General features: G+C 52.4%; 11 protein-coding genes across 11 annotated transcripts; 9 read left to right on the forward strand and 2 right to left on the reverse strand.

Moving 5' to 3' along the window:
* Positions 1–1655: 1655 nt before the first annotated feature.
* On the reverse strand, positions 1656–3661 carry HETIRDRAFT_438999 (uncharacterized protein). The gene is made up of 11 exons (XM_009545486.1): positions 3470–3661; positions 3303–3413; positions 3147–3248; positions 2994–3089; positions 2862–2938; positions 2720–2805; positions 2582–2666; positions 2484–2529; positions 2344–2413; positions 2029–2284; positions 1656–1971 (listed from the first exon to the last, which is right to left on the reverse strand). The coding sequence occupies exons 1-11, from the start codon at positions 3564–3566 to the stop codon at positions 1906–1908; spliced, it is 1092 nt and encodes a 363-aa protein (XP_009543781.1). The 5' UTR covers positions 3567–3661; the 3' UTR covers positions 1656–1905.
* Positions 3662–4188: 527 nt separating this feature from the next.
* Positions 4189–6239, forward strand: HETIRDRAFT_123751 (uncharacterized protein; the record flags this gene model as incomplete). Its single annotated transcript, XM_009545487.1, has 6 exons — positions 4189–4344; positions 4728–5272; positions 5330–5657; positions 5707–5844; positions 5904–6138; positions 6196–6239. 6 exons carry the CDS (start codon positions 4189–4191, stop codon positions 6237–6239), a joined length of 1446 nt encoding a protein of 481 aa, XP_009543782.1.
* Positions 6240–6717: 478 nt separating this feature from the next.
* Positions 6718–9138, forward strand: HETIRDRAFT_381420 (uncharacterized protein). Its single transcript, XM_009545488.1, has 7 exons — positions 6718–6876; positions 6928–7126; positions 7196–7393; positions 7453–7632; positions 7695–8752; positions 8803–8882; positions 8932–9138. The coding sequence occupies exons 1-7, from the start codon at positions 6829–6831 to the stop codon at positions 9014–9016; spliced, it is 1848 nt and encodes a 615-aa protein (XP_009543783.1). The 5' UTR covers positions 6718–6828; the 3' UTR covers positions 9017–9138.
* A 329-nt stretch (positions 9139–9467) lies between these two features.
* On the forward strand, positions 9468–10738 carry HETIRDRAFT_314440 (uncharacterized protein; the record flags this gene model as incomplete). Its single annotated transcript, XM_009545489.1, has 6 exons — positions 9468–9635; positions 9689–9724; positions 9786–10016; positions 10077–10257; positions 10312–10406; positions 10457–10738. Coding segments are annotated over 6 exons (993 nt in total), but the record flags the coding sequence as incomplete, so codon positions are not given.
* Positions 10739–11147: 409 nt separating this feature from the next.
* Positions 11148–12172, forward strand: HETIRDRAFT_472491 (uncharacterized protein; the record flags this gene model as incomplete). Its single annotated transcript, XM_009545490.1, has 4 exons — positions 11148–11353; positions 11421–11445; positions 11515–11908; positions 11965–12172. 4 exons carry the CDS (start codon positions 11148–11150, stop codon positions 12066–12068), a joined length of 729 nt encoding a protein of 242 aa, XP_009543785.1. The 3' UTR covers positions 12069–12172.
* Positions 12173–12264: 92 nt separating this feature from the next.
* Positions 12265–13943, reverse strand: HETIRDRAFT_150930 (uncharacterized protein; the record flags this gene model as incomplete). The annotated part of the gene is made up of 4 exons (XM_009545491.1): positions 12265–13317; positions 13372–13754; positions 13778–13808; positions 13839–13943. The coding sequence occupies 4 exons, from the start codon at positions 13941–13943 to the stop codon at positions 12265–12267; spliced, it is 1572 nt and encodes a 523-aa protein (XP_009543786.1).
* A 789-nt stretch (positions 13944–14732) lies between these two features.
* Positions 14733–16853, forward strand: HETIRDRAFT_62767 (major facilitator superfamily; the record flags this gene model as incomplete). The annotated part of the gene is made up of 8 exons (XM_009544978.1): positions 14733–15113; positions 15171–15190; positions 15242–15349; positions 15407–15492; positions 15551–15785; positions 15855–16235; positions 16311–16427; positions 16529–16853. Exons 1-8 carry the CDS (start codon positions 14922–14924, stop codon positions 16851–16853), a joined length of 1464 nt encoding a protein of 487 aa, XP_009543273.1. The 5' UTR covers positions 14733–14921.
* Positions 16854–18081: 1228 nt separating this feature from the next.
* On the forward strand, positions 18082–20333 carry HETIRDRAFT_150932 (carbohydrate esterase family 4 protein). The gene is made up of 5 exons (XM_009545492.1): positions 18082–18362; positions 18432–18703; positions 18824–19161; positions 19218–19294; positions 19351–20333. Exons 1-5 carry the CDS (start codon positions 18149–18151, stop codon positions 19833–19835), a joined length of 1386 nt encoding a protein of 461 aa, XP_009543787.1. The 5' UTR covers positions 18082–18148; the 3' UTR covers positions 19836–20333.
* On the forward strand, positions 20299–23389 carry HETIRDRAFT_62770 (carbohydrate esterase family 4 protein). The gene is made up of 8 exons (XM_009544979.1): positions 20299–20398; positions 20470–20660; positions 20729–21137; positions 21347–21576; positions 21633–21904; positions 21960–22297; positions 22352–22431; positions 22497–23389. The coding sequence occupies exons 3-8, from the start codon at positions 21037–21039 to the stop codon at positions 22907–22909; spliced, it is 1434 nt and encodes a 477-aa protein (XP_009543274.1). The 5' UTR covers positions 20299–20398; positions 20470–20660; positions 20729–21036; the 3' UTR covers positions 22910–23389.
* On the forward strand, positions 20371–20615 carry HETIRDRAFT_415789 (uncharacterized protein; the record flags this gene model as incomplete). The annotated part of the gene is made up of 2 exons (XM_009545493.1): positions 20371–20398; positions 20470–20615. 2 exons carry the CDS (start codon positions 20371–20373, stop codon positions 20613–20615), a joined length of 174 nt encoding a protein of 57 aa, XP_009543788.1.
* HETIRDRAFT_415790 (uncharacterized protein) lies at positions 20715–21014 on the forward strand (the record flags this gene model as incomplete). The annotated part of the gene is made up of 1 exon (XM_009545494.1): positions 20715–21014. One exon carries the CDS (start codon positions 20715–20717, stop codon positions 21012–21014), a length of 300 nt encoding a protein of 99 aa, XP_009543789.1.
* Positions 23390–23417: the final 28 nt, after the last annotated feature.

Below are 23417 nucleotides of genomic sequence, written 5' to 3' on the forward strand. Positions count from 1 at the left end.
TAACAATGTGAGGCACAGTGCAAGGTGTGAGCGATTCGAGCACAGTGACCCCGCGGAACCGGCGCACATCTGTAAGAAATGGATCTGCTGGATCTGACCAGATGAGAGGTTTGTGTCTAAGTAAAGAGATGAGGGTACTGCTGGGATTAGTGGTAAATGTACGAGCACGGTGTGCTGCGGAATAAGCCTTCGAAGGATTGTTAGGTACGTCATGGAAAGAAGGAAAATACGAAGGCTTACTGATGATTTGTAGCAATGTCTGTACAGTGTTACTGTGAGCTTTTCCTTGCGCTTATCTAGATATGTCCAGTTTGCCTGGTAAGGTATACGTGAGTGGGGCACGATACTTGCGAGTCGAAGCAACCTTACAGAGTGGCCGAAGCATGTAGGTGGAGATACAGGACGCATGCTGGAACTATCTCCTGTTGTATTCGTAGGTAGGAGCGATTCGATATCTTGTGTAGGCGTCGTGCATTGCAATGGGTGTATGCTTGCCACTCCAAGGGAGACTTGTGGCACCACAAGATACTCAGTCCATTGTGGCGTAATCGTGTTATGAAACCAAGCATGATAGTCAGCCCATTGAGAGTCGTGGGGTGGTGGGGTAATGACGATGTATGGTGCAGCAGCAGGATTCGGAGGGTCGATAACGATGTTGCACCGATCACAACTCAATAAGCGCAGATGTTCCTAGACAGAAAGTGATACATCAGTTGATAGGAAGGTATCGAAGCTCGCAAACTGAGTTACGTTGTCAGAAGGCATGTCTTCTCTTTCACGTACTCCAGTATTCGAATTCTATTTTAACGTCAGAATGATTCGAGGTGGATGAATCTCATGCGACATACCGTGCTGAGCATCTGCATTGCGAGTGATTGTAGAGTTCACTGTTAGCAGATAGTTCACAGTCGTGAGAGTTGCGTCCCGCTCACAGCGCAATCCCATTCGTGGCTTAGTTGCTCCGGACAAGTTCCGTCTGCCTCACGATCTACACGACCCTCGTCCCATAAGCATCCGCAGCGTCCTAAAAGAGTATGTGTGGATGAGTGGCCCTCCAAATATATTGTAGCGCCGTCTGTCTGTGCATTTGACATGCACAAGAACTGGAAGAGCAAGGTCAGAGCTGCCACCAAATATCTTCAGTGAAGAAATCAACGCACTGCACGAGGAATGCAAGCCTTGTCGTCATCGCTGAGGCCACCTTCGACCTCAACGAGCGGTGGCGATGTGTCGCCGTGTTCAACCTGGAGATTGGAATTGGAGGAACAAGTTTCGATGGTGCTGGTTGAAGCGACGGCAGCAGAGCACACGTTCTCCCACGGCTCGGAACGCGATTTGCTTCCGAATGATCTCAAAGAGATAGTGAAAGATGGATAAATGTTGAGACTTCCAACGGTAGACATCCTGGACTAAGGATGATGATAGACTATATGATGGGAGTGGTGTCTTGTGAGGAAGCTGCGAGCGTTATTAGTAGAGGTGTCCCCGCTGCGCAGTGCGAAAACGCCGCAATTGAAGAGCGGAGACGAATAGTTCGACTTATGGATTGAGAGACACTAGGGCGGGGAGATATATAGAAATCGCACTGCAGAGGCCACAACGCGTTGTCAAAGGTTAGGAAGGAAGGTGGCATGCAAGTTTCACAACTTTAATGCGGAGTGTCCAAGGCTATGACAGCTACAATATAGATTGTGGCTTGACAGGGTGGCTGTTGTTCCAGGTTATGCATACGAATTGACATGCGATTATATCAAGCGACTATATCGACAGTGATCCTCGGCCTGGATTTCCAATTGACACAGTAGAGAAAACAAGGATCGGTGCAGGTAGATACGTCAGTAGCGGGAAGGTCTCGCTTCCTCCAGTGACGTCGCGCTGCCACGACTGATGTTATCTCGGCATGCATCAATCTCGTTTATCTGTATTCTCTGTTTGTCCGAAGCCCTTCATGGCGTAATCGGCACCTGAGAGCTGTGCACATTGAGATTAAGTTGACTGACGCAAGGCAGAAAAGATTTCCCAACTCACCCATTGTGCGAAATCCCTCACAAAACTTGGGAAGAGTTTCATATATGGTGTGAAATGGACGTAGAAAGGTAGGCAAATGGTTTGGGAATGTTGATCATCGAGAGCAGCAATCACGGCCTTGGCGACTGTGATAGGAGGAATAGACGGTACGAAAAACCTGTACAACCAATTTGTAGGCAAGCGGACGCTGGAAAAAAGCGGTGTTAAGACGTGGCCAGGCAGAACCAGCGTCGTTCGAACTTGAGGAGCGTTGTACCTATCAAACGCATATTGCCTCAGGCACTGATATGAAGCTGTACTTGACAGGGAGCGTACCGCTTGTCAAGCTCATAACGAAGGGATTCGTGGAGGGAGATGACTGCAGCCTTTGAAGCATTGTAGTCGGCTATCACGCAGGGCGCATACATACATCAGTATGTCTACTAGTACTTGGTCGTGAGATGCGGTACACTGACTCATCTGGGCGATACCGATTAATCCAGTCACCGAAGCAACTGTGATCTTTACTCATTGCTCAGCTTGGGACCAGATGTTATATACTAGAAAAACTTACGACATGACCAGCGCGTTGCTTGATCATTTCCGGCAGGAAAGCCTTTAGAACCCAGAAATGGGCTAAAGTATTAACGTCGAAAGTTCTGCCCAGATCACATCAGGTAAATCGGCAGCCTCACAAGAGAAAGCTATATACCGTTTGACATCTTCGGGAGTCAGGTCCAACAAAAGTTTGCCTTGAACTACGCCAGCATTGTTGATGATTATGGTAGGATGACCAAGCTGTAGAGGTCACGATTAGACCCGTCTGGACTCGAGTGTAGACTCTAGATCATTACCTCTTCAACAATCCTCTTCTGGACCGCCTCCACTTCCTCCCATTTTGACACGTCACACTTGTAGTAGACAATGTTGTCTTCAGCAGACACCAGTCAGACCATCATTCAAGGGACTGATGGAATATTCCATACAGTTTTCGGTGACGATAGGGTTGACGTCCAGTACGACCACAGTAACATTTCGTACAGCCAGCGTATTGGCAATGAGTTCCCCAATACCAGATGCACCTACAACAGAGAACATGAATAAAGGGAGTTCACTGATAGAGAGACGGGAGAATGTACCGCCAGTGATGACCACGATCTGTTCACCCCAATCCAGAGGGACTGGCGCAAACAACAGTTTGCCCTGATTCCGATACAATAAAGAATACCATTTCACAAGCCCTAAAGTGCTCGCAGTGAGATGATGCAACGAGACGAATCCTCAGTAACACGTACAGAAGAGGGAAAGTAAGACCCAATAGATGAAGGGTCCTATAACTTGAGGATCCTGGATCCTACCTCCTTGGAAGATGTAAAATATGGGTATAAAGAAGACAAAGAATGGACCTAATGGCCGCACGATGTCAGAGGCTGCCTTTGGAATGTATGCGCGAATTACTGACTGAACGCTGTGTGCGACAACACTTTCACTACCAAATCGATATCAAGAGCATCAAACACTAGTCCTGCATCCCCGGACTGCTGACTGTTGACCTCCATGATCTGTGTCTTCAAGTCCTCTCTGAAAGCAAGTAGAAACTGTCGAAGGTCCAGCCGTTCGAAGGATTGGAAGTGGAGGTGAGGGAGTCTGAAACACTTCTGAAACGCAGTCTATGACATTGACAGACGACTACAATGATGATCAAAGTCAAATGACGTGATATCCGCAAGAGGAAATTGTGTGGAAATATCTCGGGAGTAGTGTTGGCTCTCTGAATCGCGACGAGCGTGTGGGCAATCACTTGTTTATCCTTTTCATGCCACGTATACCTCTTTGAAGATGCCACCATCGCAGCGAAGAAAGCAGCCAATTGCATCTCCTACCCCTCAGTCAAAACGCAAGGCCGGTGCAGGCTCGCGGTCTTCAACACCTTCCTCCACAGAACCAATTCCAAGTCAAGCTGCACCGCAAGGTGGCAGTCCTGCTGTGCACATTCTTCTCATATTCCCATTATTCACAATCATCGCCGCCTTGTCATTGACAACCTGGCTGTATGGACGTGCTCTTGAACCGTTGTATGGCAGTGTCCCAACGAACTTGCATCTCGACAAAGTCATTTGGGCAGCCAGCATCCTCGGTACACTTGGGCCAGCTCCTCCATTATGGACCTCAGTAGCAATGATGGGTACTTTGTTTTGTTCTCTTCCAAACTTGGCCTATTGGGTGCCTCTATGGACGGCCAGATGGCACGATCCTGTGTTCGGACCTGTGGCAACACACTTGCTTGTGTTGTTCCCCATCGCGTACTCAGGTATCGCTATTGTGAAGAGTCTAGTAGTGAGTGTTTACTCGCTTCTGAAGAATATATTCAATATCTTGCCCTACTTCTCTCTTTGATTTCGTGGCAACCTGAATACCGATTGGAGATGTCAGATTTTGAGAGCATTTCCGATCACTTTGTTCATGCTTGAGTATGCCGAGGACCTATATTCATTCTTATTGCTCCCAGTCGTATCTCGAAAGCCAATCAAATGAGAATACTATGCTGCGCTTCACCATCTTGCCTGCGTGCGCCACAAGCATCCTTGGGTTCCGTTCTCTTTGGAACGAACTCCCAATTCTCTCGTCGGGCGTTTACGCTGACAACCATATTGTGAGCCATACCTCAAACAAATGCAGACAGATATTCTTGTAGAAAAATCTTAAATTGTGTTCCGTAGCTGCTAGCATTGGGTGGTTTTGTTCTCGGAACGTGGGTCGTTCACACTCTCCTCCGGGTCAGCATCGGCAAAGAGAACACAACCTCATCATCAAGATTCTTCTCGTGGCAAGTTTTACTTCCCGGGATCCTCCTCCCCATCCTCCCCATCCTTCTCCCTTATCTTCAACCACCAATCCTTCCTCATCCGCTCTCTCAGCCTTTTCTCCATCCCAAACTCCCTCTGCGCATCCTTTCCTCCATTCCCTCCGTCACTGGCATGGTTGTTGTTGGGGAGATGTTACCGCCTCCAGATTGGCAACCTGGTATGCCGGAAGAATTCCCTCATTCTTTCCGCTACCTCCGTGCATCCCACTCTCTCTTGGGAGGCGTCTGGCTAGGTGCGAAGGTCCACAGCAGATCCGCCGTCAGAATCCCTTTGTTGGACCAACAGGGAAACGAGTTAGGCGATTCTATTTACAGCACGTTCGTTTTGCAGGAAGCTCTCAGATTGGTTGATAGGGAGAGCAAGGACAGCGAAGGGCACAATCAGAACGCCTTGATCATGTAACAGGTTCTATCATTTAAAGCTGACATGGTTGACTGATGGATGTATTTATTTAGTGGCCTTGGCGCAGGCATTGCAGCGACAGCGCTTTCCCGTCACAATATAGCAACTACAGTCGTGGAGATCGACCCTGCGGTCTATAATGCGTCTCGTCAATATTTTGGATTACCTGATTTCGGCCCTGATAGAGTCTTCCTGGAGGACGCTCGAAGCTTTGTCAGGCGGAGAAGGCAACGTCTGGAGCTAGACGGCGCACAAGATGAAAAGTTCGATTTTGTTGTCCACGATTGTTTCTCCGGAGGAGGCGTCCCTGCCCATATTTTTACAATACAGTTCTGGGAGGACCTGAAGATGATCATGCATGTCGACGGAGTGGTCGCCGTAGTGAGTACCTGATTTCGTAGGCAGAGCGAGTACTAAACATTCGTTCCAGAACTTTGCCGGCAAATTGAGTTCAGACCCTTCCAAGGCCATTCTCACGACGCTGCAACACAGCTTCGAGCACTGTCGCGCTTTCCATGATGCAGAGCCGATGTCCAGAGAAGAATTACTTTCAGGATTCATCAACCTGGCATGTACTTCGGCCCTGAATTGTATTTCAACTCTGCTAAGATCTCAAATGCTTGATAGGTATTCTTCTGCTCGCCTTCCAGCAAGCCCCTCACATTCCGCACTCCTCGAGAAAACGATTACCTGAGCTCCCACCTCCGCGCACACGTTTTTGGAAGCCTGCCTGAACGCGAGGTGGACCTGCAGCTTATCAACCAAAATATCCACGCAGATGACATCGACAAATGGATATTGCGAGACCAGAATAATCAACTTCAGAAATGGCAGGCGGAGGGCGCGTTGGAACATTGGCAAAGTGAGCATACAGTCATATATATTCACTATAGTCTTGCGTGCTCATCAAACCCGCTAGTCATGAGGCAGATACTCCCAGCTCCTGTCTGGGAGACTTTCTAGACGATGGCCTTGATCAGACAGCTTCAAAGTTGACTGTCGGATTGCTCTACGTTTTTGTTACTCTTACTCTGTTTGCATACCACGTGCGCGTAGTTATATGAGAATGGCAGAAAAAGGCGGAACAGGCTTTGCAGTAATGTAATCGCGCGCGCGTGATCAGTCTCAGCAGCGTGTTGAATGGATCTGTCCTCGTTCACCACCGGCTGCAAACTCCAAGCTACAAGGTGACGCACTCAAAGATAAATCGATAACAGTCGGAGCTAGAAGACATCCAAGCGGGACGGTTGTACTTCGGCTTTTGTCTTGAGTCCTCATGTCCACCGACTACTCACGCTACTCCTCCCCTCTATCTTCCTCGCCCGGCCGACCATCTAACCTGTCACGCCCGCATTGGCCGTGGTCGGCTTACAGTCATCGCTCCTCTCAATCCTCTGTCTCTGTCCACTCCACGGGAACTATTTCTGCTAGCGCTCAGCCTCAAGGCTCGTGGGATCCTAGACCTTCTTCTTCGACACCTGTTGCTAGTCCTGGTACCGCATTGTGGCCGGCACCCGGCTCAGCTGCTAGGGCTTCATCAAGTAGTGTGCCCATGATGTCCATGAATCAAGATGAAACATCCAGGCATTGGTCGTTCACTGTACGTTGTTGACTCATATGCATATGCGCCGCTGTCAACTACTCGTAACAGGCTTTTGAATGGGTTGTGAGAGATGTGAGGAAGCTGAGAGACTTTGTGGAACGCGGACCGCCTCAGGCGAAGGACGCAGAAGGGAGTAACGAGAATGCTGAAACGGAACTTCGCGACAGCTTCGAGATTTTGAATGAGTCGCCCATGCTTGGAGATGGCAAGTTCAAGCTCGAGATAGGTGCGTTCATGCCTCACGACTGTGCGAGTTTTGTTGACATTCTGTGCGCAGCACGCACGCCACTCTCGACAGATAGCATCCCTGGTGCAGCGATAACCCCAACATTATCGCTCTACGTGACATGCTTGATGCTCGACTATGCAAATGCAGAGTATGAATTATCTGCTTCCATCCTAGCCGCCATCAAATGTCAAGATGATCGTGTTGGTGAGCGACGAGCTCGTGCGAACTGGATATGGGAGAACTGGCAAAATGAGTGGGCATTCAGGCAAGAGAATGAAGTTTGGGGTGAGGTATCTGCCATGTTGTCCTCCGTGTACCGTTGACATGGAGAATTGTATCCGCAGAATACCCTTTGCCCTCTCTGACGACGCTTCTAGAAAATCCTAGAATAGATCAGACCGACTCATTTGTGATTTGCATTCAGATCCACACTCCTGTTGGCCCGTTTTTCCCTCAACACCCTTCCGCCTATTACGTTCCCCGTGACCTTCTTGATGGGTTGGAATCGTCTCTGGACAATTCGAGTAAGTGTTCATACTTCGAGGCTAATATCTGATTTCATACATAATCGTCTTCTCACTGCTAGATACTGGTGATGTCCAATTTGTATGTTTGGAGCGCATGCCACAAGATCTGCGACAAGCGCATAGCAGTGTGTCCCCATCTCCGTCGGCACACAGCCTTCGCTCGTCCGCGTCTTCCTCTTATTCTCCCTTTCAATCTCACTCAACTGTCCGGAAACGCATCATCTATGCGCACTCCGACATCATAACTCGCCGCTCTGATTACTTCTCTACCATGCTATCTTCGTCTTTCTCTGAGAATATGGCAACAAGTGAACGAAAGATATATGTTATCACTGTAGAAGAGGCCGACTTTGTCACAATCTACTGGCTACTCAAGTGGGTTTATGCAGATTGGGTTCTGTTTACAGAGAACGACGACCCAAGAGCTGCTGTAGATGGAGTTGGCGCCGGTTGGAGTGCAAGATGGTTGAATGCGCGCAATGTGATCGGAGAATGGGACTGGAAAACGTTCAGTAAGACCGGTTCTGCTGACGAGCTCAGTGTCAGCGGTAGGGATGAAGTCAGGAGCGCAGCCAGTGGAGAAAGTGCAAGGTCAGTCGGTGAGGGCCGGGAGCCAATAGATGATAAGGGCAAACAGACCCTCCGGGTCAACGTCTCATCTTCCAGCTCATCAATGCGATCGACTCCTCAGCGACCTGCGCCCTCTGGAAAGACTCCTCAAAGCTCGCCATCTGCGTCACGTTCTGGCAACTCAATTTCTCGTCGCGGAGGGGCACCGATCCCCATCGCCATTCCCAATCAATCTTCGTCCAGTCGCTCGAAAACTGCACCTCTCCCAATCCCGGTTAGTGCTCCGCACTATCCACTCTCTCCTCGCAATCAACGACAACATGTCCACACATCGGGAGTGCCATCGATCCCTGATCCTCATGCCCATCCGACTCCAGCTCCCCCTCCCGCTTCCGCTTTGTCCATGTATCAGATTGCCCATCGGTATGGTATGCCTGGCCTGGCCTCATTGGCATTGGAACATATAATGTCTACTATCACACCGCAAACGAGCTTTGCATTGCTGTTGGCGACTTCTGTATGGGAGGAGCTCCATTCTCTAATCGAGGTTCGTCCTAGGTCCCCTTGACCTCAAGAAGAGGCTAAATATACTACCAGGATTATGTCGTTGAGAAATGGGAGGAAGTATCCGTATCGGGAGAATTCGAGAGATGCTGCGAGGAGGTCGCTTCTGGAGAGTAAGTCTATCTATTCATGATTAGCTCCCTCATCTCTGATCTTTTTCAGATGGGGCCCCGACGGTGGCAAGACTCTGATGACTCTGTTCAGACGATTGCGCTCGCCAACCGCCTTTCCTTACTCTCGCAATTGATTAGCAAAATGAAAGCGTACAGACAGCGCCATGGACTACTCTCTATATGTATTCTCTAGCTTTCGTCATGATGTTTCTAGCTGTTTGTAGACAATATTCTTGTAATACCAACTCTTCCTGTCCTTCCAGGCTGCAAAGTCGCGGAGTCATAATCACGGCGTCGTGCCGGACCGGCACCTACCGACGCCTGTTATCTATGGTCAGGTACATAGGAGTGTGCAGCACACGGCCGCACACGGTCAGAAATCAAAATCTGTCTATTTCTTCCTTCGCCACCTTCGTACCGTTAGATGCAGTACTTGAGAGTGTTCAACGTCCCCCGTGTCGCGACCCGCTTCACGTCATGCAAGGCTTCGAAGCGGGGGCTCGCAACAGTCGCTTCGGTGGGGAACGCAAAGGATTCTCTCATTCGACATCTGTTCAATTAGTCTCACTTATAATCTAGGACGACTCGTTCAAAATCCCTCTCATTGACTTTAGCAAGTATCGCCAGGCAGGGTCCCTTTCCGAAAAGCGCAACGTTGCAGATGAAATCGTCAAGGGATTCACGGAAGTTGGCTTCATCTACTTGCAGGGACACGGGATACCGAACGCAACTATCAAAAACGCATTCTCGAAGGTGCTTGATCCAAAAGATTATATGTCTTGCTCAGGCTCACCCTGATGGTACAGAGTGAGGACTTTTTTCGACTCCCCACAGACGCGAAGGTGCGTTCGCATCCAATCTTCGTAATCGTCTTGATGTCGTTACACTATGCATAATCTGCAGTCACAACTCGCATGGGAGGACCCTCGCTCGAACCGCGGATATGTCTGCGTCGGCCGTGAGCGCACCACCCAATCTGCGGACCCTGCTGAAATTGCAAAGCTCCGCGCGACCGCGCCGGACTCTAAGGAGTCTATGGAAATTGGACGCGACTGGGATACGACGTGGAAGAATCGATGGCCCCAAGAAAGTGCTGTTCCAGGATTCAAGCAAACAATGCTCGAATTTTTCCAGGTAACGCACCGCGCGGACCACATGCAGCGCTTCTAGTACTGATGTGTTTTGCGTGCCTAGACTTGCCATGAGCTCCACGTCTTCGTGATGCGCTCGATAGCGCTCGGTCTAGACCTCGAGGAGGCATATTTCGACAACAAGATAGACCAACAGTACCACAACCTGCGTTTACTCTCATATCCTCCCATCAAGACCTCTCTGCTGCAAAAAGAGGGCCAGGCTCGTGCGGGCGCTCACTCTGGTGTGTTCTGGTAAATTTGGAGTGCTGGTATCTGGGCGTCTCATGTTCTTGCAGATTACGGATCTTTGACGTTATTATTCCAAGACTCGGTCGGCGGCCTGGAAGTCCAGAACCCGCATACCAAGCTCTTCCAGGCTGCCACCCCAATTGTACGCCTCCTGAAATCTTCACGCAATATATGATCCTTACAGTCCTCTAGGAAGGTGCGATTGTGATCAACGCCGGAGATCTTCTCGCGCGATGGAGCAACGATGTCCTTCGCTCCACTCTCCACCGCGTCGTCGCACCTCCAGCCAAGAAAATTAGCGACACTGAGTCGGTTACACCCGCTCGCCAATCCATTGCTTTCTTCTGCAACCCGAACGGGGACTCACAGATTGAATGCTTGCCCAACTGCTACGGTGTTGGGAGGGAGAAGAAGTACCCGACTGTGCGTACTGAGGACTATATCGTAGGCCGCCTGTCAGCGACATACAGCTGAACGGCCACGTCGAGCTTTTTTTCCGGGATCTTGCGAGGGCCTTTTGCAGACTTATCACATATATCGTTGTATCTGCTTGCATTTCACAAGAAAAGCTTGCTTCTCATAGCGACTGGCTTGTCAATCAATGTGTTTTTGTGTATTTTTGAGATGAGCCCATGTTCGAAGGACTCGTTGAAGGCCAAGTACGACGCGTCCTTTACCGCGCGGGATATAAATACTTGAATTATTTTTATTAAAAAAAGAGTACAACGCGTCCGTGACCACTGTTGACACGTGTTCAGGAGCGTGATCAGACGCGTCTTGTTTACCAGGCGCGTTGTACGTGTTTACTTTCCACTTCCACCGCCGCCTCGAAGTTCGTGGCAGAAACACATCCTTCGCTGGGGATTTCTCCTTCTTTCTCATAATGAATGATCTTGCAGACGATGACTCTATCACGCTCTCGCTTTCCAACCTTCCTCGTCTTACCCTCAAAGACATAGAGAACGCTGACGACTGCTGTCCAATCTGTCTCATCCCATATCGCACCATACTTGAGCAACTTGTGGAAGACGAAGAGAACAACTGCGTGACAAAGATTGAGGGTTGCGGTCACGTTTTCTGCATCCAAGAGTGAGTGTTGACCTATTTGTGGTAAATACCACCAGTGCTTCAACGCATAACGTACTTGTATTGTCAGCTTGTCTGAATGGATACGTGGGCGAGTACGTGTCTCGACTCCAATGAAGACTCAGAAGTCGCAGGCAGCTCTGACCCGTTGCCCTGAATCATAGCACGGGACGTGCCCGACGTGCAGACATCCCTTTCTTCCTGACCTCCAGCCTATAGATTCGGACGACGAGAGCTCCGATGGTGGTGAGTATGTGCCAACCGAGTACGACGCAGACACGGACTATGGCTCGGACGCGGATGAAGGGCTGTCCGACAATGACGCCTTCGACGTCGAGACTATGGACGTGGACGTCCAAGCTGCAGAGTGCGACGAGACATGGAACGATGGGGATTCAGTTCATGATGGTGATGTTGAGGGTATGCGTGGTCAGTGTGGGCAGTCGAGCGACATTGAATGGTGGGACGAAGCTGATGAGGCAGAGGGATGGGGGCTCACGGACGGAGAAAGCATGAGCGCGAGCGAGGGGGAGGTCATGCCCAGCGACCGTTTGTCAGGTTCGCTTTCCTCCTAATCATGCCCCTCTCTTCGAGAATTCTCAACAAAATTACAGAGGCGGAGGCAGGGGCGGAGGCAGGGGCGGAGGCGGAAATCCAAGTCAGACTCAATTCCGAAGGAGAATACGCGATTGAAGACGGAAGTGCAACTAAACGGTAGGAGGTGTGGTACGGTTCACGGAGTCCTCTTAAGTGTTTGTACTTTCTTTATTTTACCCCCACATTTGTATTGCATATCATGGTTATTGTGATTTTTGTCTATTCAATCAGGATTTCTAGTGAGGTATACAGAGTGAGCTTCCAAGTACACCTCGATCTAGATGGTAAGTATAACTTGTTTATCGTGTAATACCGGTCTAGGGTCCGGGCGAAGGCTGAGCCAATGCCAATGCCGCTATCTTACCTTCCCTCTCTTCAAGCCACACGCCTACTGACTTGCCACTCCACCTGACCCCCCTCCCGCCCCCTTTAAGGGTCTTGAATTGCTTCTTCAGCTCGTCTCCAATTTCTTTCACCCTCTTGTCCTCGCTCCCGATAAGCATCACTACCGTCGTCGAAGCGGACGTCTGTGACGACGGGGAGGACGTGAGGAGAAGCGCGTAGTGGTGCGACGCAGAGCCTGTGGCGGGAGGTAGATGTGCAACAAACGCAGACGCGATGGACTGCAGAAACGAGAGCGCGGATGAAGCATCGTCGGTTCGCCCGACATACTTCGTCCACTCGACGTCACCGTGGCGATTTCTCTGCCATTCTAGCATCTCATCAGCCAGGTGTCTACCAAGCGCGTCGCCAAGCTCGCGCTCGACGTCCTCAACTCGCTTCTCCCGCTTCTTGCTCTCGTCTAGAACGAGCGCGACGCGGTCCGGAGTTTCCACCGCGCCACACGAGAGCAGACTCGACGTGCGTGCCAATAGGAGCTGCGTTGTTCCAATGTAATGGAGTAGACGCGGGCCGGAGAGGAAATAATGCCTTGCGGGTCCCGAGGACGACGATGCGGGTGCGGGGAAGAGGAACAGTTGGAGCGACGAGAGCGTAGGGAGGTGTGTGCCGCAGCACGGGTTTCTGTCGACCCCATCAATCACAACGACGCGGTGTACACCCCCCGTGTAGTCCTTTGGGAGACCACGACCGAGCTCGCGCGCTGATCCCGTGCCGGTGTCAGCTTCCCCGGAATCGATGCCCTGTTGGCCAGCCCGGAGTTCCTCTACCTCTATGTGCACGCGCCGGCCCTCAAAAACGAAACGGTTGGCCGTATCCTGGACGAGCGCAGTCTCGTCGGCGGTTAGAGGGCGAGGTAGATCGACGTACGAAGGGGATGGATAGGTGGTGAGAGACCATGCCAGGGTAGGGAGCGACAGCCGAGTTTCGATGACAGCGGAGAGTAAGTGCTGAGCAGTATGCATGCTCATCTGACGGGAGATGTGAGTCGGCATGACGGTACTCTAGGTTTTGAAGCGACTGACGTGGTCGAGGCGTCTCTTGAAGCCTTCATCTCCCAAAGTCAATTCTACCTTACGTCCAACCTCAAGATGCGCAGGAACATCGTCGACGCCCTCCTTCACCTTGACGTAGTGAACCGCGATGCCGCCGTGTCTTTTGACAAACGCCACGTCCCAGATGTCGCCGTTCTCAGCTGTCAGAAGCCCAACGTCATGTGGCTGTCCCCCTCCTTCCGGGAACAAGACAGTATCATGCGTGATCACTTGCAGAAACGGTTCTGACAGTGGAGGCGGCGCAGATGCTTTGGCCTGCTTCGTGTGGCCCTTCTTCCTTGAGGGTGGAGGCGTGGGTTTGACAAAGGTGGTAGATATGATAGTGGTGCTGAGACTGCGAAGGAGAGGGTTGCCTGGAGAAGATGGTGAGACTCACAGTGAGGGCAATGGATGCGAAGCTGGAAAGGCTACAGACGTTGGCAGGCGAGTAGACCTACGGGGATCGTCACTGTGGGATCGGAGGGTATCTGAAGGGTGGGTGAAATGATCCGGTGGTAGTCTGGAGGGATTGTTGGATGTAGAACGAGGGCTGCTGCGGCCATCTTCAAGGCTTGAATGTCAGTACTTCAGTGCTCACCGCAAGGGAGACTTGTGCAGTGCGTCGTTTCCAACAACAGAACGAGTGGAAATGCGTGTCGGCTCCCAGCTGGTTATCTCCGATCTGTCTTCTAGATGTGGACATCCATACACACAGCGAACCCATGTGTTCTACATTCTTCACCCCAAGCCGACGAGTGCCGCGCTATCCCGCCAAATCTCATATGTGAATATCGATATCGGACACAGAGGCCGAATATATGCCGACCAGCAAGTACTCCTTGATATCTGTTCCAGACAAATTTTGCAGTCAAATAATACCAGCGATGTGGAAGTGATGTGGACCACTTGTGGACCAGTGCAGTACCAGTGCTTGATTCCGCCTAATAGATCTGAGAGATCGTTTTTAATTTGTCGCAACGACTGAATTTTGAGATCGAGCGCATTGAGCAAGCTTGTGCAAGGTCCGGAATTCTCGCTTCATTTCAACCTTCGACCACCTCTGTCTGTTTTCCGAAGTAGATAACTCAAGCCTCGAGTTCCAAGCCTCGAATGCATGCTCAACTTTCACTGACTGTCTCCAAAGTTGCTCTGGCCGGTGGCGAGGGCTCTGACAGAGATAAGTATGTTCCGCCCATGGCGACCTATGGCGACCTCTTCAAACCTTTTACCCAGCCAATCCCTCTTCATCAAGATGCTATTTTCACACTCGGTCCGAGCGCCGTCCCCAGTCTTCCCCGCACAAGTACCCCGCCCCCCTGGCAGTTCCTGGCTTCTCCATCCGGGGTACCTCGGGGAAACCTCTGCCTCTGATCAAGGTATATAAAGCTGGGTATCCTCTTTGGACGTGAAGCTGAAGCACCCTCGTCGCGGTCTTCCCAGTAGACATCTGCGTCGTTGTCCGGCTTCATATCTGCTACTCCTTGCTCTCCGCTGCTCGATCGGGACCAACGCAACGTGGCCTCTCATCTTGAACGAACGTAATGCCTAAGTCGACGGAATCCATGGCCAAGCCATCTGGAGTAGACGAGGAACGGAGGGAGCAGGCACCGCTTCCCCTGGATGCGGACGCTGAGTTCGGGGGAACCGAGGCGAGGAAAAAACTCGAGAAGAAGTTGCTGAGGAAGCTCGATTTACGAATGTCTATCTTGATTGTCATCTACATCTTGAATTATGTGCGCGCTCCCTTTACCCTTGCATGCTGCAATTATCGCTGACGTATCTGTCTTCAGATTGACAGAAATAATGCCTCGTTCGTGATTCCTCCTCGATCCCTCCTGTTATCTTGACCTTTTCTTGACAGTGCTGCACGTCTGCGGGGTTTCGAGACCGATCTCAAATTGAAGGGCGAAGAATTTAATACCCTCTTGAGTATCCTCTACGTTGGCTATATTCTTATGCAGATCCCATCGTACGTTCAGTTCATCATACACCCGAACACTTGAAATTCTCACCCATCTGCTTCAAGTAATATGTTTCTGAACTACATTGGGAGGCCATCATTATACCTACCTATTTGCATGATGATCTGGGGCACAATATCGATCCTCACTGGTAAGCGCATTATCACTGGGCATACTATCTATACTCATGGTATTGAATAAACAACTAGGCATCACTACCAGTTTCACTGGTGCCCTGCTCACTCGCTTCTTCCTTGGCTTCGTTGAAGCGGCGTTTTTCCCTGGCTCCCTCTTTCTGCTTTCGAAGTGGTACAAGCGGTCAGAGCTCGGACTCCGCACCGCGCTGCTATCTTGCGGTAGCTTGATCAGCAACGCATTCGGCACTCTCATCGCCTCTGGTATTCTCAATGGTATGGAGGGCAAGCTCGGCAGAGCTGCCTGGAGGTTTGTTCATCTGTTCCATATGTTCTATGCGTCTGGTGACATTTTGCCGTGGTAATTCCTCATGTCTAGGTGGCTCTTCTACATCGAAGGTTCACTCACCGTCCTCGTCGCTATCATCGCGATCTTTGTTCTACCCGACTTCCCCGACTCTTCACACTTTCTTTCGGAGCAAGAAACCCGCCTTGCCATTTTGCGCATGGAGGAAGACGTTGGTGTGGTAGATGCCGAGGGTTCGGGGAAAAAGCCTCAAACGGCCGGACTCGTTCTCGCACTGACGGACTGGAAGGTATATTGGCTCGCGATTGCTCTGACGAGCATGGTCATCTCGATCTCGTTCAACGCCTTTTTCCCGACGTTGACCGCAACGCTCGGATACGACTCCACGATCACACTGCTGCTGTGCGCCCCGCCGTGGGCGTTTGCGACGATCGTCGCATTCGCGGTGAACCGGTGAGCATGGGTTACAGTCTAATTATTTATGACGTCGTGAATGTCAGATATGCTGACGGTTGACTCGCTTCGCAGACACTCGGACAAAGTTGGTGAACGGTTCTTCCATATTGCCGTCCCACTCTTCGTTGGTATCATCGGCTTCATCATCGCCGTGTCCACGATGAACACTGCGGCCCGCTACATCTCTCTGTGCGTCCCCTCTCGCAAATCTCATTCTCACTGCTGCGGATCTCCAGCTGCCGGCATGCACCCTGCCTGAAGCATGTATGCTTACGCCACGCTCCCCCCAGATTCCTCATGGCCCAGTCATACGCGGGCTTCATCTGCTTCCTCGCATGGGTGTCGAACACCATCGCGCGGCCGCATGCGAAGCGGGCCGTCGCACTCGCATTCATCAACGCGTTCTCGCAGCTAGGCAACATCGCGGGCTCGTACGTGTGGCCCAAGATGTGGGGGCCGACCTACGCGCACTCGTACGCAATCTGCATCTCGACGAACGGGCTCTGCATCGTGATGTGCTTCGTGTTTCGCCAGGCGCTCGCGCGCAAGAACGCCGCACTCGCCCAGGCGGAGGAGGCGGAGGGCAGGAAAAAAGGGTTCCGGTATCTGCTGTGATCGTGCAATTGGGAATTGCTGGCTGTGTCAGTGCACGGTTCTAGTGATCGGCGGATCTTGTTTGCGTTCACCTGCAGAGGACGTGGCAAGAGTGGTGCGATTGTTTATGTCGCAAATCGTGCAGTCGAGGATGGAGAGAATAACAAGTCTGTACAGCAGGATAAACGAGTGCAAATGTAAGATCGCTTGCTTCGCCGAGTGTAGGGCAACCATCATGATGCGTACACTAATAAACTGGGAATTTGAAGTATGCCGTCACGTAGATCACATGAAAAAACCAGATCGACAACAGTCATAGACGCTTTCTGTTGGTTCCCCATAGTGCTGTGCTTTAGTTATGGCGATCCTACAGGAGTGAGACCAGCGATGTCACGACAGGTTTCGACTGGCCGGCCTGAACTCTCAAATGAAGTTGTCGGAGTAGATCAGATGGGTACGTAAGGTGTGCCAAGACATGATCGAGCGCCTGGGCGGCGGAACCGATGCTTCTTGCCGCGTTTGCGGCACTTTCTGAGTTCTAGTGAATTCACCGATGCATCCCCACACTCCACGAGCTCGTCATGAAGCGGCCGACGCAATGCTGGTGCAAGACCAGGTTTCCTCGAGTGCTTGGTATACCTCTGGAACATGCTTTTGTGGAGGGCGAGCACTGGGGACGCCAGCTCTAGTGTTGCCTGAATGATATGACTCGTGATTGGGACCTGAAATTTTTCAGCAGAGACACGGGCAGCGTCAGGGCATAGCGCGCATAGCTTAATCTGGATCTTTGCAGTCGCCTTTCCAAGTCGCGAGTGGTTGGAAGGTGGAAGGAAGAACGGTTCGCACGGTCGGGGGGAGGCGAGCAGCGGGAGGCCACGGGTCGGAATGACGACGCGGTAACGATGATGGGGATTCGAGTCATGCGGAGAACACAGGCGCGTTTGAACACTGTTTGAACTGGATCGGATCGTTTCAAGCGAGTTGAGGCTCCACAAACGGCGGGCTGGACGGACAAATGTGCGCGGGTGTATTTGTCTGCGAGGGGAACTAGTAGCGCGGCGGGGGATGGAGGACGGGCTGTCTGAGTTCCGGGGAAGATGCCCGGCTCGGCATGCCTCGTTCGCGTGGCTTTGGACGAGCAATGCGGTCGCCCATCACGGACATGACTGCCCGGTACAGACACAACTTAAAAACACCATGTTGACACATCCTCGGCCGTGTTATCTTTTCCTCCTCATCCTCATCCTCCTCCCCCTCCCCCTCCTCCTTCATCCCCCTCCCGTCCCGTCCGGCACTCAGTGTCCCTTTCAGTCAGTATGAAATATTCTCGGGCCTCGGCTCTCTTCCTCTCCTTTTCTTCTTTCTCAGCTGTATACGCACACCACGGTCGCTCCCTCGACGCACACTCCCATCAATCTCGCGCAGTTCTTCCTGACTCCTGGGCACACGACACAGACCACCCTATTCACGCTCTATTCCGCCGTGACATTCCCAACGATGGAGCAACTTACCCCGATGTAGGCTCTGCCAGTGAGTAGCCCTTTGGGTTTTCATCGCCATTGACTCTCAGAACACTCACACTCCGCGGTGAACGTGTAGCTTGGTCCGCCGCTTACCCTGAGGGCACTCCCGACTCTAGCAAGATGCCCCAGGCGTGGAAGGATGCCCTCAACGCTGCCGTCCAGGCTGGCAAGATCCCTGACATTCCCCCTACTACCGTCCCTGCTGGTCAGAACCCAGTCTATGCGAACAACCTCGATCCCATGAGTCCCCAGGTCTGTTCTTCAACCTACAAGTGCAGGATCTCCACCGACGTTTGGGATGCACCCGACGGTGTCGTTGGAATTAGCTTCGACGACGGCCCGCTTCCCGTGAGTTTTAAATTCCGTATTTGACGGGCTGGGCTTCGGCTTCGCGCTTGACACCGCGATTTCGAATTCTTTTTTTTTTTGTTGCTAATCAAGCGTATTCCTTCGCTGCTTTTTTCATAGCCGTCAGATGGCCTCTTCGATTTCCTTAAACAAAACGACGTCCACGCCACCCACTTCTTTATCGGTGTCAATATCCTTGACAACTGGAGACAGTTCCTCCGCGCCATCTACGACATTGAGGATGATATTGCCGTGCACACATGGACGCACCCCTACATGACTTCCTTGTCCAACGAGGATGTCGTCGCGCAGTTGGCCTGGACGATGCAGATCATCCACGACTCGACCGGTGGCCGCGTCCCGCGCTTCTGGCGCCCCCCCTACGGCGACAGCGACACCCGCGTGTCTGCCATTGCCAAGGAGGTGCTGGGTATGACCACTGTCATCTGGAACCAGGAGTGCGTAGTTTTCCCTTGTTCAGCCGTGCCGGTCTCATTAGATGTCGCGTAAATAGCTCTGAGGATTGGAGCATGGAGACCGGCGGCACTACCCTGCAGAAGATCCACGATCAGATGACCGGGTGGTACGGAGGTAGGCGCTCAATTCTGCACTGTTGCCGCCTGTTTATGATTGATTCGCTTGTACAGGCGCCAAGACTCCGGGCCTCGTCATCCTCGAGCACGAACTCACCAACGACACCGTCAAGGCATTCATTGACGGCTTCTGGATGGCCAAGTCGAACAACTGGCAGATTGAGTCTATCGCACGCATGGATGGCACCAACCACCCCTACCAAAATGCGGATGGCCCTGTGGGTGCCGTGACCGGGTCGAGCGTCGTCGCTGCCGATAATGTCCAGAACAACAACGCGGCGAGCGGCTCCTCGGCTGCCCCTTCGTCTTCTGCCAGCGCCAACGCCAGCTCCACTCCGTCGAGTACCGCCTCCAGCTCATCGAAGTCGGCCTCGAGCAGTTCCAAGCCGTCGACATCATCGGCCACGACGAACAGCACCAGCAACTCTACGACCGGGAGCAGTGACCAGACGCACGTGAGCCCGGCGGCGGCGACTGGCCCGTCTATCGCGCTTGCGTTTTCGACTATCCTGTTCAGCCTTGTCTTGACGGCGTGGTAGACCGTGCATAGTCGTCTTCTAGATCGCTCGCGCGATCTAGGGTTGGTTATGTGTTCCATATTGTGTAACCAATGGCACGACGCGACAAGGTTTTGACGAGGCGTAATGGTATAACACGTATAATTTTTTCACTGTATCTGTTCGACATTTTTGGAACCGTGGCGCACACTCGATCGAACAACTATATCCCCACGTTTCCTAGCATTCCACTCGCATACCTTGTTTTGACCCGACCGCCCCACCCGACGCGCTCGTTTGTTTATCTATTTATTTATTAGTTTCGAGGGTCTCTTTTATTCGTGGGTAAAAGTTGAACGCTGCTGTCTGGCCTGTCCCTCCGCGACGGGCATGGTGGTGATTGGGTCCGTTTTGTTTCGTTTATCGGACATAACATGTGCCGTTCTACGCGTTCACTACCTAGCAGCCTAGCAGCCTACCACTTATGAAATGCGCTCGCGACGGCCATCGCTCATCAATGGCATCACTATTCATCATGTCCCTGTTTAGGGCGCTCTAAGAGCCGTGCGGAGAGCGCATGTCGAATGATATCGAGGACATGATCGGTGAGTTCCACTGCGCGGGCGATAGCGCGTCGAAGACTTGCTTCCCTGAACGCAAACCCAATCTGCTTTAGGACATGCCAGCGTCACCTCTTCCCTCGTGACCAGTTCTGGTAAGTATTGCTCCAAGTACAAACATATGCGGGATGTGTTCATGACCGCGAGTCCGAGACACGATCGGACATATGGCTACGGCGCTGGAGTGGGGACGTCGAGATGACTCTTAGATGCAGAAGGCGAGCTAACGTCGAATAGGAATTAATAGGTGGGTGACGAGCTCCCCGAGTCGCCCTCGCGATCGTAAAGATGGCTGATCCACATGTTCTGGCTTAGTAGACTCACGGTCCCGGCGAGCGCTTTCGAGACGCGGGATGCTGAAACACTGCCTCGAGGGGGCGCTCGTCGTTGGGGGCCGACATGCCGTGGTGCGAGATGCCGCTGTGCCAGCGCTATTGACGTTTGCATGCACGTTTGCAACTCAATGGTGTCAGTGTCTGCCACACTGATGCCCCCTGAGTTTTCGGAGGCCAGCCTCCCCCCGCGTCTTCCGTTCCAACGGAAAAGTCCTGGCACTAACCCCCAATGGCCTCAGCTCAGGTTGACGTACGGAGAACGGTGATCGCCTCACTGGATTGGGCGGGATGGCCCGTGCGCGGGAGCGACGCGAAGAGTGGAAGGTTACTGACGCGGTTCTGTGGACGGCGCAGGGAAGTGGGAAATGGGGAAGCGGAGACGCGATCAGGTGCGTTTCCTTGCTCTGAACGGCGCAGACGCCCGCCCCTCAATGCCCCCAATCAAACGGCGTTGCGAGACCGCTGAACACATATCGGCACCTGCTCCCTTTTATCCGAGCGTGCTTTTGTCACATATATATTCCCTGCCCATCTTATGCCTTTCTTCCCCCTCTCCCCCGCGCTAATTCTCCCTTTCGACGCGCGCCATGTTCGGCAGCGCCCTCCTCGTCCTGCCCCTCCTCTCCCTCGCCTCCGCCTCCGCCGTTAACCATCGTGCACCCGAGGCCAAACAGGAGCACGATATCGGATGCTCGGACGCGTCGCGCACCCTCCCTGGCACTTGGTACCAGCCCCTCGACCACTTTGCCCATTCCCTCTTCCGGCGTCAAACGACCAACGCGACCAACTCGACCAGTCCTGCAGGTTTCCCGCCAGTCGGCTCTCCAAGTAAGCCGCCCTCTCTCCACCTGCGATCACCACCGTAATACCTACATGTTTTCTAGCATGGACAGCGGCCTATCCATCAGACACGCCCGACTCCACCAAGATGCCCCAGGCATGGAAGGATGCCCTCAACGCGGCTGTCCAGGCTGGCAAGATCCCGAACATCCCTCTCGGGCATCAGACGAGCTCCGGTTCTAACCCCACCTACGGAAGCCTTGATCCCAACGGCCCCGAGGTCTGCTCTGGGACTTATCAATGTCGTATACCCGGTCAGATTTGGGATGCCCCAGCTGGCACGCTTGGTCTGTCCTTCGATGATGGTCCTCTACCTGTCAGTTCCTTGATCCTTCAAAACGAATCCCTGCTAACCACAATCCAATCTATAGCCATCAGATCGGTTGTACGCCTTTTTGAAACAGAACAATCTGCATGCAACCCATTTTTTCATCGGGGAGAACATCCTCCAGTACTGGAAGGAGTTCCTGCTCGCGTTCGAGACCAATCAAGATGACATCGCCGTGCACACGTATACCCACCCATATATGACCACGCTCTCGAACGAGGACGTTGTTGCCCAGCTTGGCTGGACGATGCAGATCATCTACGACTCGACGGGCGGCCGCCTCGCAGGGTATTGGCGCCCCCCATATGGCGACACCGACACTCGCGTCACCGCTATTGCGAAAGAGGTGTTCGGACTTACCACCGTTGTCTGGAACCAGGAGTGAGCATTCTCCGGCCATGTGCTCACATTTGTGTGGTCTGATAGTGGTTTCAGCACCGAAGATTGGAGCATCGGTGAGGCACACGGGACGACTCCGGCGGCAATCCAGAAAAACTTCCAGACATGGCTCGCCGGTATGGCTCAGCTTCACCCCCTGAATTTGAAACCTCCGAACTCAATGTTTCCTGCCTCACCTCAGGTCCCAAGAGTCCCGGCTTGATCATCCTTGAGCACGAGCTCATGAACAGCACGGTGCAGGCGTTCATGGACGGTTTCCCGCTCATGACGCAAAACAACTGGTCGATCGTCTCCGTTGCGCAGCTCAATAACAGCAACGCCTACCAGAACTCAAAGAACTCGACCAACCCCGTCCTCTCTGCGGTCCTCACCGCTGGAGGGGGCAACCGTGCTGGCCTTCCGACCGCGCCCCCAACTTCCAGCGTGTTGCCTAGTACGAGCTCCGCGGCGCAGGTGTCAGCATTGACATCGGCGTCGAGCACGCAGAGCCTAAGTGGTGCGCAAAGGAACGCCGCGCGTGAAATGAGGTCCCCGATGCAGGCTATGTTCGCCGTCATCGCGGGTCTTTGCGTTAGCCTCTTCGTGCGCCTGTAGCCGGCGCAAGATGGACGCCCATTGACACTGTCCCTCTGTTCGATGCACACGGACTGTCCTTATCGCTATCGATCTCTGCGCTGTTTCGCCCTCACTCTCTCCCGTCCTTACCCTCGTCTCTCCCCCTGTTGTTAACATATGCTACGACCGTGACGCTTCGTGATTTATTCGCACTTTCGCTCACTGCTTGCTCGCGAACTTATGCTACTTTTGCTTATACCTTTGGACCTTATGGCACTTCCGTCCCCAATTTCGCCAGGACCCATCGATCACCAATGTCTTCCGTTCTTTGCTTTTTCTGCTGCTCCTCCTGTTGTCGTTGTTTTGACATTGTGACGCATCCCCCTGGACTTTTCTTCTCGAAGTTGCGGTTTCCAAAATCAATCGTAATACCCTTTGGACTTTGCGGTCTACCAGTATCTCACAGATGGAGCATCTCAAACGTGTGGACCGAATAGAAGAGGTTCGAAGTATTTTGAAGAGCGGTCAGCGATGCGGGGTTCCGGAG

This window comes from Heterobasidion irregulare (assembly GCF_000320585.1).
Source record: "Heterobasidion irregulare TC 32-1 unplaced genomic scaffold scaffold_03, whole genome shotgun sequence".
Taxonomy (NCBI): Eukaryota; Fungi; Basidiomycota; class Agaricomycetes; order Russulales; family Bondarzewiaceae; genus Heterobasidion; species Heterobasidion irregulare.

Excerpts from the sequence above, each read along its gene's own strand:
- HETIRDRAFT_438999 (XM_009545486.1), bottom strand. The coding sequence starts at position 3,566 with ATGGAGGTCAACAGTCAGCAGTCCGGGGATGCAGGACTAGTGTTTGAT. Across the intron at positions 3,249-3,302 it reads GGTCTTACTTTCCCTCTTCT|GGCTTGTGAAATGGTATTCT; the intron begins GTACGTGTTACT and ends CGAGCACTTTAG. Across the intron at positions 2,939-2,993 it reads CCCTATCGTCACCGAAAACT|ACAACATTGTCTACTACAAG; the intron begins GTATGGAATATT and ends TGTCTGCTGAAG.
- HETIRDRAFT_381420 (XM_009545488.1), top strand. The coding sequence starts at position 6,829 with ATGATGTCCATGAATCAAGATGAAACATCCAGGCATTGGTCGTTCACT. Across the intron at positions 6,877-6,927 it reads CCAGGCATTGGTCGTTCACT|GCTTTTGAATGGGTTGTGAG; the intron begins GTACGTTGTTGA and ends TACTCGTAACAG. Across the intron at positions 7,633-7,694 it reads ATCGTCTCTGGACAATTCGA|ATACTGGTGATGTCCAATTT; the intron begins GTAAGTGTTCAT and ends TCTCACTGCTAG.
- HETIRDRAFT_150932 (XM_009545492.1), top strand. The coding sequence starts at position 18,149 with ATGAAATATTCTCGGGCCTCGGCTCTCTTCCTCTCCTTTTCTTCTTTC. Across the intron at positions 18,704-18,823 it reads TCGACGACGGCCCGCTTCCC|CCGTCAGATGGCCTCTTCGA; the intron begins GTGAGTTTTAAA and ends CTTTTTTCATAG. Across the intron at positions 19,162-19,217 it reads ACTGTCATCTGGAACCAGGA|CTCTGAGGATTGGAGCATGG; the intron begins GTGCGTAGTTTT and ends TCGCGTAAATAG.
- HETIRDRAFT_62770 (XM_009544979.1), top strand. The coding sequence starts at position 21,037 with ATGGCCCGTGCGCGGGAGCGACGCGAAGAGTGGAAGGTTACTGACGCG. Across the intron at positions 22,298-22,351 it reads ACCGTTGTCTGGAACCAGGA|CACCGAAGATTGGAGCATCG; the intron begins GTGAGCATTCTC and ends TAGTGGTTTCAG. Across the intron at positions 22,432-22,496 it reads CTTCCAGACATGGCTCGCCG|GTCCCAAGAGTCCCGGCTTG; the intron begins GTATGGCTCAGC and ends GCCTCACCTCAG.